Source organism: Sphaeramia orbicularis, chromosome 9 (genome assembly GCF_902148855.1).
Source record: "Sphaeramia orbicularis chromosome 9, fSphaOr1.1, whole genome shotgun sequence".
NCBI classification, from domain to species: domain Eukaryota; kingdom Metazoa; phylum Chordata; class Actinopteri; order Kurtiformes; family Apogonidae; genus Sphaeramia; species Sphaeramia orbicularis.
In genome coordinates this window covers 34,248,830-34,265,920 of record NC_043965.1, presented here as the reverse complement: position 1 = coordinate 34,265,920, position 17,091 = coordinate 34,248,830, and the positions used below count along the sequence as shown (strand labels likewise).

Genomic DNA, 17,091 nt, shown 5'->3' with positions numbered 1-17,091 from the left:
ATTTTAACCCAAGAAAACTACAACCAACCAAGATTTGGGGCTTAATTTTTCTTCATTAGTGACTCAAATCTTTTATTCTGGAGGCATTTTACTTGCAGACTAATGTAACTAATCCTCTGCTGATGAAACAGTAGATCTGGTAGCTGGAGTCTGTGAGATGCTCAAGGGAACTTCAACAGATACATCCAGTCTCAGCCAAACTGTATTTTTTCTTGATTCGAGGAGGTCGTGCTCTCCCCTGTCGGTTGTACATGGAAGTGATCCAGCTTATGAGGGCTGGACTGAATCCAGGTGCAAAAAAAAAAAAAAAAAAAAAAAAGCCTGGCAGGATCATTAAGAGGGAGCTCTCCAGTGGGGAGCGCACACACAAACACACGCACACTGGGTCTGAGAGCAGAGCAGAGTGCGGAGCCTCATCCAGACGCACGGCAGACCTTCTGTTTTTCAGCCACTTCCACTACTCTTTGTTTTGTTTTGAAAGAATCACAGTTAGCAGTATTTCTTGTGTTAAGTTTGACTCTTTCTGGGGGTCTTTTCCTGGTGTTCACCCTCATTGGAATATCTATTCTGTGACTGAAAGTGGATACTTCGCGTTCCGCAGGTACAGTAAACTTTGCAGAGACACCAGGCTGAGCTGAAATCACTCTGTGCTGACTTATCCACAGTTTATGGACTATTCTTAAATGCCTATTTTTCTGATTTCCCCTGTTTTGTACTTTCAGAAAGTTGCTTCGGGGCTGTTTCTCTTCGACGCAGGAGCGCGCAGAAGCTCGGAGCGCTTCAAGGAAAAAAAAAAAAAAAAAAAAAACACAGAAAAAAAAACTTTATCAGTGCGACTTCGTCTGGACTGTTTTTTTTTCTTTTGCATTGAGCCGTCCCAGAAATGGTGGGGCACCTACATTTACAAGCGATGGATGAAAGTCTGAAAGGAAAGAACCGGGAAGGGCTGCTCGACAGTCCGGATTCGGGGTTGCCCCCCAGTCCCAGTCCGCCCTTCTGCTCTATCTCTCCGGGTCTGATCGAGTCGCGCTCCGGCAGCTGCACGACACCCGTGGAAAGCCATCATGGATATTATAAAAAGGAAAGCAGGGAAGGCAAACTGGTAAGACCCATATCTGCATGGCCTGTCAGTTCATTGACATGAATTCAACCCAAACTCTGACTGTGAGAGAAACTGAAAATCTGACAACATTTCTGTGTTTGGCCAAAAGAAATTTCACTTCAGTCCCACTCTCACATCTGGAAGCTCTCTCTCTCTCTCTCTCTCTCTCTCTCTCTCTCTCTCTCTCTCTCTCTCTCTCTCTCTCTCTGTTGAATTCCTCTGCTGTAAACTCCTGATGTTGCCCTCGCTGTAAAGATGCCACTTGCCTCCATTTATCCATTTCTTTCCTTCCTGTGCGTCGTGCGTAAATCTGACTGTCTAACCAGGCTCCTCACTGTCACAGCAGGTCAATGAGTTAATTAGACCCAGTTGGGTTTCCTAACTGGGGTCCAGGGACTCCCAGGGGTCCTTGCCAGGATTCCAGGGGCTCCCAGTGAGATGACAGAAAGTTTTACAACTGTCACTCCACTCCGGCGTGTATCTGCGTAAGCGTGGACACCATAAGGATGCGTATTGTGGTTGGGTTTTTTATACATCCACCCACACCCACGGCTGACAGGACAGTGGAAATGTTATCAGATGGTTCTGAAAACAGTGTTGGAAGTCAGTCATGGTCTTGAGTGGATGGGCTGTGTTTAATTCAAGGTCTGTCATGTCAATTCCAGAACTAAACAACCTGAGAAACGTTCATTCATGCTTTATAAGTTCTCTAAATCAGTAGCAGGTCTGTTGATAAACCTTAGAATGAACAAAAAAGCAAATAGATTGAATAGTGGATCTGACATATACTTTATTTGTATTGGAAACATTCAAAAACCTTACTCAGAAAACAGTATTTCACACAATATAATACTTAGAATGTCATTTTCTGTGTTCAGCCTTTGTGTAAAGAATACACAATTGTTTCACTTAGAACAGAGGTTCAATATTTGCATTTCTTTCTTATGTTCCACTTAGATTTAATATTAACTTACATTTGCTGTGTCATGTTTTTATAATCTTTTATGAGTTATGCTGTTTCCAAATCCCTCAAGCATTTTGCTCAGTCATTGAAAACCAACCAATAATTAACTGTGACTAAAAAAAAATAAATAAAAAAGGGAAAATCCCAGGGGGTAACACAGATAGTAATAAAAAGTTAAGTTTCAGAAGAATAAATGATGAATGAAAGCTGACCTTGTGGTTGGTTGGCTTTTTTTTTTTTTAATCCTGCAGAACGTTTTGAGAGGTCGCACACGTATAATCATCATAAAATATGAAGTCGTGTGTGCAAAAAACATCCAAATAGCATGTTCAGATGTGTTGTAAACATAGAGTTGAGCATATTTCATCAGAAACAGCAGCGTAATGCGTTCCCAGTGTGATTTATAACTGCAGTGTCACTTTCTGCTTAAGCAGGAGACAAATGCACTTTAATGACACATCCGGCTGTTATTTCTGTCACACATAACGAGGCTGATTTGATTGAAAATCATTTCCAGGTCACTCCCAGTTTCAAAAGTCTTAAGAACAAGTCTGCACAGGTTGGGGTGGCTTTTTAAGTGTCTAAAGGAGGCCTCAGATATGCAGTGCTGCACCCTGGGAGTTGCGTGACATTGCTCTGCTGAGGTCTGAAACTGAAAGGCAGAGATCCTCTAATCCTCTGGAGGTTCAGATTAGTAGGGCTCCTCTGCTTTGTGGTTTTCTTTTTAAAGATCGGGCCTGATATGGGCTGCTTTTGCTTGTGTTTCTAATCCCTTCATGAGCCTGTGGGTGTGGAAAAAAATCAAGCCTCTCCATCAGAAAAGCTTTTTGGAGAGTTACATGTCTGGAAGCAGCAAGTTTTCGTATTCTACTTCTATTTTTGTGTTGTTTTTGTCTGCCACCTAAGAACAATCCTGTGGTTCTATTTTGAGTGGTGGGGGCTTGTTAGAGCAGTTGCAGGCCATTGCATAAGGGTATGACGACCTCTCACTCCTAAATTGAACAGAGATAAACACTTAGACACATGTCTCTTTTCACACTTGCTTCACATGATGACAGAGGATCATTCATCCTGCAGCTCCTTCTATGCTAATTGATATGCAGTATCTGTTATATGCAACTCAAAAATAATCTGTTTCAGAGCTGTGTAAAGGTAGACAGTGTAAGGTTTAAGGATATCAGCTCAACTACCAGTGGATTAACTGTGAGGACAGTCAGAAGGCTCCCATGACTTCTTCTAAATGTGCATCACCATTGACACTGATGCTCTCATATTAATATCATTTTAACAGAAGATGCAAAGCTTGACTTCAGTGCACTGTGCAGCCAACTGTTGGATTTTTGTGTTTGCGTTGGCGTTTCTCTCAGCAGCTCTTCATTGTGCATTGTACATTGTGTGGGTTGCTCAGCTGCAGACTATTTTTTCTGGGCAGAAATGTACTTCCATGGGGTTTATGCTTTGTGTGCATACTGGGGGATCCACTGCCTTGAGGTGACCTCCCCTCCATTCACAACTGTTTGTATTGCAGAAGTTGCCAGAACACTATGAATAAATACCTGGAATGCTCTTCCATGCCTGAGCAGCAGGAAAAAAACACAATCACATACAGTGTTTTTAAGACATTAACTACCAGCACCGGAAAAAAGAATGACAAGCAGATGAACTTTTTTTCAGTGCTGCATGTCAAAACTAGCAGCTGCGCAAGTGGAGCAGGTTCCGCCCATGCAGATAGTGTGAAGATGATTGTAGGCTGGAGGTAAGATGAGCTCCACGCTCAGATCTGCTGTGCCCTTGGCCCGTTCTTGCTCGTCCCCTGTAGTGGCATGTGCGCTTGACTGTGGCCAAACCGCAGCATGTGACAGCCTCCTAGTGTAATGTGAGCGGTGGCAGCGTTGTTGTTGGGGTGCCATTTGATTCAGATTGGTCAGAAAGACGATCAGCTGCAGCTTCCCCTCACAGGGAACAGAGGAACCTGAGTGTGTGATTGGAAGAGCTCTGTTTGTCCTCTTATGGCTCCGGTAGAGATCAGAATCAGCTCTCACACTGACCTAGTTCACACAGTTAAATTAGAATAGTGTAGGTGGCAATTACAGAGTAACCCACGATACGAGACAATAAAATGTGACACAATACGATATGATAGGATTCAATACAATGCAATGTCTGCACACTGTCCCCAATAACACTGTTATTAATATAAATCAATCCTGCTATACTTCAGACTCTAAAAAGTCAAATAAGTTGAAAGTATGTGTTCTTTCAGTAGATTTGTGCCACAGAATTTGACAGCAAAGATGAAAAATGTACAAAAAAAAAAATGCATGTTTGAATACAAAAATCAATATCTGATGCCAGCCTATCTATGTATCACAAGAGGAAGTAACGTGACATTATGATATTCCTGTATTTTTTTTTATTGCTAATGAAAACAGTGCAGTTCACCATCAACTTATCACACATGATGAAGTACTTTTTTTTTAATATTTGGTCATTTGTGCCAGGGCAGTAGTGACTACCGCACATAATACATGTGCATGTCCGCCAGATCTGGTTTGTTGGACAGACCATAAGATACAGTCTGAGCTTCACATTGTAATGTCTAACCATCACCTCGGCTCAGACTGGCGTCCAGCTGCTCCACAGACCCAGTTTCTGGACGCGTACTTCCCATTTATTTGCTACTTTAGGCCCTACATCTGTAAGTCTATTTTCAGTCCATGCACACATACACTTAGACAATGTCTGGGTCACACATCTCTACAAAGCTTTCAACCAGGAGGAGAAGATTTACCACCAGCACTTCATTTGGCCAGACCCACACTGTGTAATTACGTGAATTAAAGTGGAAGTGTTTCCCTGACTGTCGAGGTTCTCGTCTGATTGTTGTCAGGGTAATAGCAATGCCACCGACAGACAAACCCCCACCAGGGCGGATCGAGGAGTGTGTTTTCCAGGGGTGGGTGGGGGCTGCAGTGTTTTTAATTTGAACCACTGGCTCTGCCGAAACCCCCAACCACGCTGAGATATTTTACTGGAATTCCTTGAATGGACATGTTGGCTGAGTACAAACAGTTCAGCAGTTCATGAGTGTTTTCTCATATCTTGTGTTTCCTCTTCACAGCTGCCCTACTTGCTGCTGAATTCCACAGGAACAGACCCCAGGACTCGCATGCACCCTGTGTTTTTTGGAGAAAGTATTGAAGTCAACCCCAAACCAGAGCGAGAAATCAAGTAAGAGAATAAATCAAAGAAATGTGGGTGCAGAAACATGGAAAGGATGCACTACCTAGTCAGGAAAATCTTCTGCAAGTAATTTAAAATAATGAAAATATAGTAAAATAAAACTGAAATTGACTAATGCTGCAAATTGCATTAAATCAATAAATAATATATAAATGCGCTCTCATGTGTCCATCACCTCTTCGAACACTAAAACACCAAAGCAGTGATGACAACACAACACTCTTCTTTAAAAGTACACGGAACATGTCACAGCAGTTAAAGATGAGGAAGAGTTCAGTTCCTTTTATATCACATTTCATCCTCATTTGTCTGAAATCACTGAATTTGCAACGGTGTCTGATTTAATGGGATGTACAACAGGATGTGTCATATGACCCAGCTGTGCTCTGTATTTTGTTGTTTCACTTTTTTCTGCAGTTCAATCCGAGGAATTTCAGAGTAATATTACAAGTATCTCAAGTAAATAATACATGCTCATGAAGTCTTTAATTACAAATACATTATATTTTTCTCCCTAAGTACAGCTCAAAACACTCATTTTGTCTGTTTTATATATATTCAGCTCTTGGGTCATCATTGTTATTACTGTTTGTTGCATGACTGTTGTTTTCTTCTCTGGCTTTTAGTTTTACATTTTGCATATTTATTACATTTACTCACTCATAGCTCATAGCACACATAGCGCCATCATTATTATTATAATGTTCTTTCATTGCTGTTTCTAACAATGTGTAATAGGATGAATAAAATCCATTATTTTATTATTATTATTAGTAGTAGTAGTAATAGTAGTAGTAGTACTGTATTATTATTGTTGTTGTTGTCATTGTTAAGTGATTAACCCTCTGGTATCCGGGTGCGCCTTTTAGGCACACTTTGCACTACATGTTAAAAAACTTCATATTATTTTTCACAATTTAAATAAGGTTAGAATTCAAAAGTTGTTCATTTTTGCATGATCTTAAAAATTCTGGCCACCAACTAAAATGTGCACATTGTAAACAAAAGAAAATTACAAGACTAGCATCTGTCTCCCAAGTGTGCCTAAAATGCACTATTTCTTCCATTTGATATGTGTGATTAGGGCTGACCTTGATTTACAAAAATAAAATCAAATTAGAGCAGAAAAATAAATTGATATATACTATTTAATAGTTTAATTTATAGGTGTGCATTTTAGGCACACTTGATGACAGATGTGAGTATTTTTGAACATTTGACCAAGCGCCAAAAATAATAATGCAAATTAACCGATGTTGGAGTTAATCATTGACATATACCAGGATGAAAAAATCAAATAATATGTGATCCACTTTTTATGTAGTATACTGAAAAAAATAAATTTTTTGTTTTTTGCCTCCAAAAAAATGGTTTGTTTACATTACAAACACAGCATTTAAAGGGTTAAAAATGTGGCAATTATTGAGTATTTGGTATTTTTATTTACGGCTCAAGTTGATGAAATAGAAAAAAGTGTAAAAGAATTAAAAACAAACTGTATGAACATTTTTTTGATATTATTCCACAAGTGTGTGAAAAATGCACACTTGGTGCTTAGTAAGGGCCTTGGTGGACGGGATACCAGAGGGTTAAATAACTGAATTAAACAACTGATTATATTATTATTTTTTATATTCTTTTATACTTTAAGTCTATTTTGTTTGTATTTATATTTTTATTTGTATATTGTATAATCATCTATCTATCTATCTATCTATCTATCTATCTATCTATCTATCTATCTATCTATCTATCTATCTATCTATCTATCTATCTATCTATCTATCTATCTATCTATCTATCTATCTATCTATCTATCTATCTATCTATCTATCAACACTGCCACCTAGTGATAAGTGTTCCTTTAGTTTAGTTTTTTACTCTTTTTTACATTTTTTTCTAATTCACTGCTAAATTTTCCGTTCCAGGTGTAACTCCGAGGTAAAGTACGATTCAGACAAGCATTACAGGGACCGGGTCTACTGCGCCCCCGTTCCCACGGCCACGTCCTTCAGCGAGACAGTGGTGGCGGTGAGGAACTGCACCTGGAGGAGCTACAAGTCCCAGGTGTACCTGGAGCCGCGGCAGAGGCCCCTCAGCTACCAGAGCACCACCATCATCTACCCAAAACACGCCAAGAACACTTACCGCACCACGCTCAACTACAACGCCACAGGCTCCCGCCGCTGGTTCGTGTCCACGGTCCAGCTGGAGTCGAGCGAGGACACGAGTCCCTGTATCATCTACACTGAGGACCTGTAGGGCCCACACAGGGAGAGGGGCTACCCAGGGACTGGTCTGGTCTGTTTAGTTTTATTTTGTGAAGGATGAGGAACTTGGAAAGGCCCGAAGTGGAAAAGGGAATACTTGGAGAAACAGCTGGAGCCCTAAAAACCCTGATGTGTTCATCTGTACTCACCACGGAGGAAACTCTGGGAAGCTTTAACATGACGTTTCACCCATTTAGACTTTCTACTGACGCAGTCTTTAAAAAGGGAGTAGGTCCTCTGGCAGGTTAAAGCTGCACTTCAATGGTTTAATGTCTTATTTAATACATGAGCTGACAAATTGGTGGCCTTGCTCTCCCTCAGCTTGGACTGTAAAAATATAAGGTGCCGTGGATTTTAACAGAACCTGCGCAAACCCAGTCACACCAATGCAAAGCTTTCTAATATGGCTTTAATTGCACTTGTTTTCTATATATCGGAGTCTTCTCGGTGCTCTTGCATTGCAGAGGGGGGGATTTTCAGTACTGCTTTCTGAAAGAATCGGACCAAAGATAGGTTGAATAGAAGCGTCTGTGTGGGTCTTACACACTCAGACGGAGACATTTTACATTTTAACACAGCAGCTTGACGAGTTTGACCAGACATTTATATTAAACTGCACACTGCCAGCTGTTTATTCACCAGTAACAGAGTCATTTGTTGAACTGAGACTGAAGTCTGTTAGAACCTTCAGGAAAATGTAAGGCTGAGTTAGAAAAGATTTACATGTGTTAAAGAAAAGTGGCAACCTTAGTGCGTTTGTTTGTTGACTTTATTTGCAGTCGGTTTGTGTTTAACCTGCTTCAGTACCAGAGGGTTTGGAGGGGGGGGGGGGGGGGGGGGGGGGGTATTACTAGTAGATCATTTCCATTTAGTTCCCCATGAAAGTCAGAAAACACAGCCACAAGGAACTGTTTCCAACTGTTCCAACGAGGCCGACACTTTTTATTGTGTTGCTTATTACACCGTCATAATGGACAGTATGTGATCTGATATGTAGATGAAGGGGCAAATGTTCAAACTGACTTCACAAGTTCAGAATTTACCTCAAATTTTCTACGGTTTCAGTTCGATTTCTATTCTCGGTTTCCAGTGCTTACCATTTTTCATAATTTTTTTTTTATAGTTTGAGAGCAGAAGGTGCATGGAGGGCATGAAGTTGAAGTGGTGCAGCAGTACTGTAGGTCTGGACTGGGTTTTTTTTTTTTAAATGAGGGAACAGTAAGTGGCAACATTAAGAGCAGGATGTGCAGAAAAGTCACAGGCACACTAAAAGAAACATTAAGTGAGTTGTTCTGAGGATGATTTTTGATACGGTTGCAGGTGGGACTGGAAGCTTTGGAATGTGTTGATGGTCTGAGAATGATGAGAGAAAGTTGGTGGATGTGGACTGCATGGGGTCGGTGGTTTTATGTGAGATACTTTGTGTTTCCTAACACTTGATTTTGTTACTGTAAAATATTTTCCTGTTGTATATGTGGCATCGAGGCACTTCATAATTCTCTTTATATTTTTGTACGTCGATCATCGTTCCTGTTCTGATCAAAGAAAATAATTTAAAAAGATGTATATCCTGATTGAATAAAAAAAAAAAAAAACAATTCCCAAACTCTAACTGTTCTTCTCCTCTGTTTCTCTTCTGTTTTGTGTGTGTGTGTGTGTGTTAAATAAGCACTGCAAAAAAAGGAATATCTGACTTAGATAAATTGAATTGAATTTGGAATATTTATCTTGAAAGATCATTTTTTTTAGATTTTTGATACTTAATCTTGTTGAGATTATTTGACATGTTCCAAGAATTTTCATCTTGAGCCAACTCACTTAGATATACAATAAATTTTAAGCAATATTTATAACAAAACAAGCTATAATGTGGTGGTAAAGATGTAAAAAAAAATCAAAAAAAAAATCTTACTATTAAGACTTGAAACGAGTATATTCTGCTTATTCTATAATAATATTTTCTTATTTTAAGAAAACTTTATAAGTGGTATTTTCTTAGTGCGCTTGCAGATAATTTTACTTGAATTATGACAATTTAACCCAATAATGAGTTTAATTTTCTTATTTTTGTACAGGCCTTTTTTACAGTGTGACCACACATCAACAAGTTCAGCTCACACCACGGGTTTATTGTTTGCCACACCGAAGAATGAAAAAAAATTAGCTAATGTGGAGTTATGTTCTTCGCTGTCTACAAGTGTAAATAAAGGAGCCAGCCGTTCTGTATTGTATTCTTTGCAGCTTTTAAATATCAGAGTGCTGTTAAAATAACAGCAGCCGGTGTTGGCGGAGGCTTTTGGACGGGTGCCTCAGGGTCTCCACAGCAGCTCACATCATTCAGCGCCTCATCAGTCTCCCTCTCAAGTGTTGGATAAGATGAAGGTGCCTCCCAGTGGTGGAGAAGCAAATGGGCCAGACCACAGTGACACATTTACCCAAGCCTCATCTGTCCAAAGGGGGGATTCTGTGAAAAAAAAAAACTACAGAAATAGAAAGCCTGGATGTGCAGATCAGTGGATTTGATTTCTCAGAGATGGGAGATGTCATCTTTTACTGAAGTTAACCCTTTCACGCACAGTGGTCACTCCAGTGGACAGTTCTTCTCCAGCTGTTCTCTTGTATATTCATGGGTTTTGTTGTTTTAGTTCCACATCAGCCAACACAGTGGACACTTATGCATCATCCCATACACTGCATCTCATACCATTACTGTAACTTTTCTGTTCTTCATAAACCTGATCTGCAGTAACATGTTTGAGTGTAAATCAATTGCTAATTGTTATTAGACTATAATTAACAATTTTCTTAAACAAAAGGGTTTTTTTTTTTTTTTTGCATTTTATCTCCATGAATTGAGGAATAACAGTATTAGTATTTGTACCTGTGTGTTTTATATATGTACACAGCAAAAATTGGAGAGCTGAAATTTCAGGGTTAAACATTTGAGTCAATTTTCACTCTCAAAGTGCAGTTTTAACTCACTGTGAGTTAAATGTCACTCAGAGTTGGGGTTAATGAAAAGAGTTAGTCAAGCCTGTGGAAATTAACTCGGGAGAAGTGTTGTTTTGTGTCTCTCCATAGTTAATTAGCCTGGCCCCTGCATTTCAAACCAGGTGAACCTGTGCAATTTCTATCAGACTGTCACTGTCAGAGAGAAAAAAGAGGAAAAATAAATTTTCAAAAAAAAAAAAAATGCATCAGCTTTCTTTGAATCATCCTGTTCACACTGAATTTTAAGTCATTACCTCCGCCAAGGAGGTTATGTTTTTGCCAGGGTTTGTTTGTCTGTCTGTCTGTCTGTCTGTCCGTTAGTGTGCAACATAACTCAAAAAGTTATGGACAGATTTTGATGAAATTTTCAGGGTTTGTTGGAAATGGGATAAGGAAGAAATGATTAAATTTTGGTGGTGATCGGGAGTGGGGGGGCCCACGGGGGGGCCCATTTCCAGCAAACCCTGAAAATTTCATCAAAATCTGTCCATAACTTTTTGAGTTATGTTGCACACTAACGGACAGACAAACAGACAGACAGACAAACAAACAAACAAACAAACCCTGGCAAAAACATAACCTCCTTGGCATGGGGGGGCCCACGGGGGGCGCCACTGATCAGCCTTGGCGGAGGTCTGCGCTCTCCGAGTGCTTCTAGTTTTTTATGGATTTACTTTTTTTACCTCCGCCAAGGAGGTTATGTTTTTGCCAGGGTTTGTTTGTCTGTTTGTTTGTTTGTTTGTTTGTCTGTTTGTTTGTTTGTTTGTTTGTCTGTCCGTTAGTGTGCAACATAACTCAAAAAGTTATGGACAGATTTGGATGAAATTTTCAGGGTTTGTTGGAAATGGGATAAGGGAGAAATTATTAAATTTTGGTGGTGATCGGGGGTGGGGGGGCCCACGGGGGGGGCCACTGATCAGCCTTGGCGGAGGTCTGCGCTCTCCGAGTGCTTCTAGTTATGATTAAAATTAACACTACTTTCAGAGTGAAAATTAAGTAAAATGAGTGTTATTTTTGTTACTTTCATGGTGTTAATTTAACTCTGTTTGAGTTAAAGGAGAAACTCTGACAGTGTAAATAATAAATCCATATGGGTTCATTTGAACCAGGTCGGTGCAATAATGAAGGGCGGCTGTGTCTCAGTTGGTAGAGCAGGTTGTCCAATGACCAAAGGGTCGGTAGTTTGCATCCTGGCTCCGACTATCCATGTGTCAAAGTGTCCTTGGGCAAGACACTGATGTCACTGTATGAGTGTGTGTGTGAATGTGAGGAATTGTAAAGCGCTTTGGGCACCATGAAAATGTAGAAAATGCACTATATAAGTTCAGTCCATTTACCATTTATGAACTCTTGTGAGTGTTGGGAGTTAAATCAGTCAGTGTTAAGTTAACTCAGGTTTCTGAGTTAAAAAGGCAACTCTGGCAAAGTGTTAAATAATTAACTCCAATAAAAATGTTAATTTAACTCTGTAAAGTGTGGACCTATATAAACTCTGAAAAAGAGTTAAAATCAACTCTGTGGGAGTTGATTCAACTCTCCAACTTTTGCTGTGTATGTGTGTTATTCTAATTGTGTTTTATTTATTTTAACATCTTTGTACGGTGACCTTGAGTGTCCTGAAAGGCGCCCATAAATAAAATGTATTATTATTATTATTATTATTATTATTATTATTATTATTATTATTATTATTATTATTATTATTATTATTATTATCAGAGTATGTTAAAATGTAACAAAACATCAGATTAGCTGCATTATAAATGTTTTTACTCCATAGTTTGCACACAGTATATCATTTTCTGATTAAGGGTTTTAAATATATGTTTCTTTGCTTCAAAAATTAAATGCACGGTGTCCAGCTGAGTGGACATTTTTGTAACTCCATGAAAAATAGATTAGAAAAAAAAATTCAATAGCGTTTTTTTTTTTTTTCATGCCTGAAAAGGAATAAAATCACTCAAGAAAAAAATATTGACGAAGGTTCTCATAATTCATGCATGAACTGGTTAAAATAACTGCAAGTGTCATCGATCCAAAGTTTTATGTTTCCTTAGAAGAACATACAGACACTGTTCTCAATACACTGGTCTACAATTGTTTGGAAATCATCCGCCTAACAGAAATTAAATGTGCTAACTCTGACATACTTATATAAGATAAAGTGGAAAACAAATGACAAAAGTGTAACTAGCTGATGTTTTTAAAGTATATTTTCACACATATCGTCCCTTGAGGATCAGCTGGTTCTATGTCCACTCTTCCTCATTTTGAGAAAACAGAATTTGAAAATTTCACCTGTCTGGTCTCTGATATTTGGAGAGTTATCAATCATCTTTTGTGTGGAATAATCTCGACTGTGCAAGGTACCCTAAACATATCGTTAACATGTTCTAAATCTCCATAGGCTTAGAGATATAAGAAGTTAAAAATGGACATAGAACTTTCTGATTCCAAGGTATGGAAGTTGGCCCTGGTCAACAAGTTCTATGTCCAACAGAGGACCTGGTGCCTTTACAGGTTTCACTTATGATCCAAATCAGGAAGTTCCATGTCCACCAGAGTTGTTTTTAAAAAAGTTATGAACAAACTAAGAAGGTTTTAGTCAGTGATTACATGTATTTTATACTGATGTCACAAAATGCAACATTAAAAACCATCCTTTGCTAGTGTTTTCCAATCCACATGTATTTAAGGCTGACAACTAAAATGAGCACATCTGTTCTTTTTCATTAAAGGTAGAATGGTGAATAAACGTGTTAGGACACCAGGAGTACCTGAGGAAATTGTGTTAACTCCGTTTTCATGGCAAACAACCATTTTCCAGCCACACTTCAATCCTCAAAGGTAGGAGAATTAGTTGTGGAATGTAGGCAAATGATGTGGAACACCATGAACCACCTTTTTAAGACGAAGGATTGATGAGTATTAAAAATTCTTCGTACACTCATAGATAAAAGTCGATGAATGAGCCACATTCTCATTTGAACCTGACACCGGACAACATTGCCCACTTAACAAGAATCTATAACATAAAAATTTTTTTTTAAAAATTAGAAAATAAGTGTATAAAATGCAAAAATTGCATCACAGTTAAATATACAGAGTGGGGAAGCAAAATTTACAATGAACATTTAGTTGTTTTTTCTCAGCAGGCACTACGTCAATTGTTTTGAAACCAAACATATATTGATGTCATAATCATACCTAACACTATTATCCATACCTTTTCAGAAACTTTTGCCCATATGAGTAATCAGGAAAGCAAACGTCAAAGAGTGTGTGATTTGCTGAATGCACTCGTCACACCAAAGGAGATTTCCAAAATAGTTGGAGTGTCCATGAAGACTGTTTATAATGTAAAGAAGAGAATGACTATGAGCAAAACTATTACCAGAAAGTCTGGAAGATACTATTAAAGAAGAATGGGAGAAGTTGTCACCCGAATATTTGAGGAACACTTGCGCAAGTTTCAGGAAGCGTGTGAAGGCAGTTATTGAGAAAGAAGGAGGACACATAGAATAAAAACATTTTCTATTCTGTAAATTTTCTTGTGGCAAATAAATTCTCATGACTTTCAATAAACTAATTGGTCATACACTGTCTTTCAATCCCTGCCTCAAAATATTGTAAATTTTGCTTCCCCACCCTGTACGTTCACAGATAAAACGATTATATCAAATCAATGACAAGTCTGTAAATGAGCCAAATTCTCATTTGAACCTGAGGCTGGGACAATATTGGCCACTTGAGCAAAATCTAGTATGAAAGAATGAAAGTATGAAAAATAAAACTTATCCAGAAATGCCAAATTTTGCGTCCAAATGCCTCATACACTCAAATATAAAATGACTATCAAATACACAAGTTTATCTATGAGCCACCGTCTCAGACCTGACTCCGGGACAGCCTTGCCCATCTAAAAATGCCAAATTTGAACACTGAACTACTTTTGAGCGAATGTCACATGATCCAGGTCTGGCCCCTGATTGGGTCCTCCTTGGACATAGAACTACCTGATTTGAAACGAGCGCCACTCAGGACATAGAACTAAATGTTTCTAGGTGTGAGTGTGTGTAGATGTTTAGCTTGGAGCTAAGCACTTTGGGACATAAACTTAAATGATTTTAGAATGTCCTGATATGCTTAACTCCATTTCTGCAAAAAGTGGACATAGAACCAGCTGATTATCAAGGGACGATACATTGGTTTATCATTCATATAATAGATTTAAAAATCTTCCACTATAAAGAACCTGTAAAGTGAATGTATTATAATGTGCAGACAGTGTTTCGAAGTAGACACTGCAAAAATCAAAATCTAACCAAGTGTATTTTTCTCATTTCTAGTCAAAATATCTCATCACACTTAAAATAAGACATCATCACCTAAAGAGGAACTTTTCATTGAGATAGAAGAACCAAGGTTGTAATAGGTTTGGATTTTTCGTTATAATTTAGTTTTATTTAGTTTTGACTTTTTTTTCTCTAATTCAGTTAGTTTTAATTAGTTTTTAGAGAAGGTTTGATAGTTTTTATTAGTTTTTGTTATTTTCTAAATGCTTAGTTTAAGTTTAGTTTTAGGGTTTTTTTTTTTTATATATCTTTTCTCTTCTTCTCCGTCGTATTCAAATAAATCCCAGACAGGACTCTGCTGCTTTCTCCCAACTTTAGTCTCCATGTTTCCAGGTAGAGTGGGGACCAAAAGACCACTGTAAACCACAAGTAACGGACCCTTAAATATCATACGGTGCCAGCATTATCTCATATAATTAAATGGAAGTTGAAAACAACAAGGTAACACCTTCTAATAAAATAAAGACAAACTGTGTGAGGTTATGAGTACAAAGAAAAAAATACGTAATTTTACATATTTTTTAGAGATGTCATAAAAACGTGTCCATTCAGACAAAGCTCGAGTGAAGTCCACGTTCTGAATCCAACAGTATATGATAATCGATGCTGATTAATGTTAGAAAATCAAAATAACACTTAACAAGTCAAAGATCCCAACAGTTCTTCTAGATCTGATTGTAATGTAAGCCAGAAAAAAATGATATGACTTCAATAACTCCAGTATTAACTCAATGTCTGTATATTATTAAAGAATTGCTTCAGGTAATCAAATGATTGTTCAATCATTAAGTATAAAAATTGACATCTTGGTGCTGATTATTTTCTAAAACCCATGTAACATATTCACAGTTGTTTAACTTGTGACTGAAAAAAAGCAAAGGGTGGACTGACTTCAGTTTAAGAAAATAAACATTAGTTATTCTGTTTGTTGTTATTAACAAATCAGTTCCTTACAGCTCTACTGTGTTGGAATTGGAAATGTTTAGCAAAAAAAGTTCTATATTCACCTCTGAAATGCAGTGTAGATGTGTCTTAAAGCTAAAGTATCAAAATATCTATGATTTGTCAATAATCCATATAGACCCAAACAGCTGCCGTCGACCAAAACCATCTACTGAGCTAAACTGTTTAATACCTGTTGATCCATTAATCCTACCAATACATGTAAAGAATTGGTGTAAAATGCAGTTTGTCATCTTTTCATGGTCATCAGATATGACCCATTTGGACATTCAGAGGCTCTGTAGTTACCATGGAAACACCATCATCTTCTACAACACTGGTTCTCCAGTAAAACCCATGGAGTTGAATCAGTGACAGTGGATGGAGACAGCTTGTGGAATATTTGCTGAAAATGTCAGGTTTTCTTCAGATTTCTCTGTTTCTGATATTATAACCCTCAACTTTTATCTGAGCTTTTATAAACATCTACATGATCAGTCAGTTAAATATAGGAAAATACTTGATTTTCACAATAAAAATGCAAAATACAGAAAAATAAATAATAAAATAATAGTTAAAAAATAAAGAGAAAAATTTAAAAAAAAAATAAAGAGGAAAATTCATTTGGGAACTGACACTAGTCACACTGGGTCTTTATAGGTAATTACCTCCACCAGGAGGTATTGTGATCACTTTGCTTTGTGTTTGTGTGTTTGTTTTTTCAGCAACTTTACGGGAAAACTATTCCATCCATCTTTACCAAATTGTACCCACAGATAGGCCTAGGCCCTGGGACGAACCCATTAAATTTTGGGCCAAGTAGGCCAAAGTTCAAGGTCACAGCAAGGTCACAAAATCTCAAATTTTCCTATCTCTCATCATTGAGCAGTTTTCGAAAATTAATAAAAAATTCAATACGACTCCAATTAACCTCCAATTTGATTAACTTGTAGCTGATAACAATATCTTGTATCTGGCACAAAATTGTCCACATCCACTGTGGAATGTGGATTCTATGGACATTTCAATTTAACAATGAAAATCCCATTTATGACACATTTTTCATTATAACTCAACAAATATTGACTGGAACTGAATATAATTTGACATACACATGACTGGTACCAAGCTTCAACTTTTTCTGCTGTATGGAACAACCTTGAAACTGTTTAATTTAAAAAGAAATAGTCGGTCTGCGTTCTCTGAACACTTGTTGTTGATGTT

At 37.9% G+C, this 17,091-nt stretch overlaps 1 protein-coding gene across 1 annotated transcript; it reads left to right on the top strand.

The window, feature by feature from the left end:
- Nucleotides 1-31: 31 nt before the first annotated feature.
- rflna (refilin A) lies at nucleotides 32-9,155 on the top strand. The gene is made up of 4 exons (XM_030144538.1): nucleotides 32-601; nucleotides 723-1,102; nucleotides 5,188-5,297; nucleotides 7,238-9,155. Exons 2-4 carry the CDS (start codon nucleotides 884-886, stop codon nucleotides 7,569-7,571), a joined length of 663 nt encoding a protein of 220 aa, XP_030000398.1. The 5' UTR covers nucleotides 32-601; nucleotides 723-883; the 3' UTR covers nucleotides 7,572-9,155.
- Nucleotides 9,156-17,091: the final 7,936 nt, after the last annotated feature.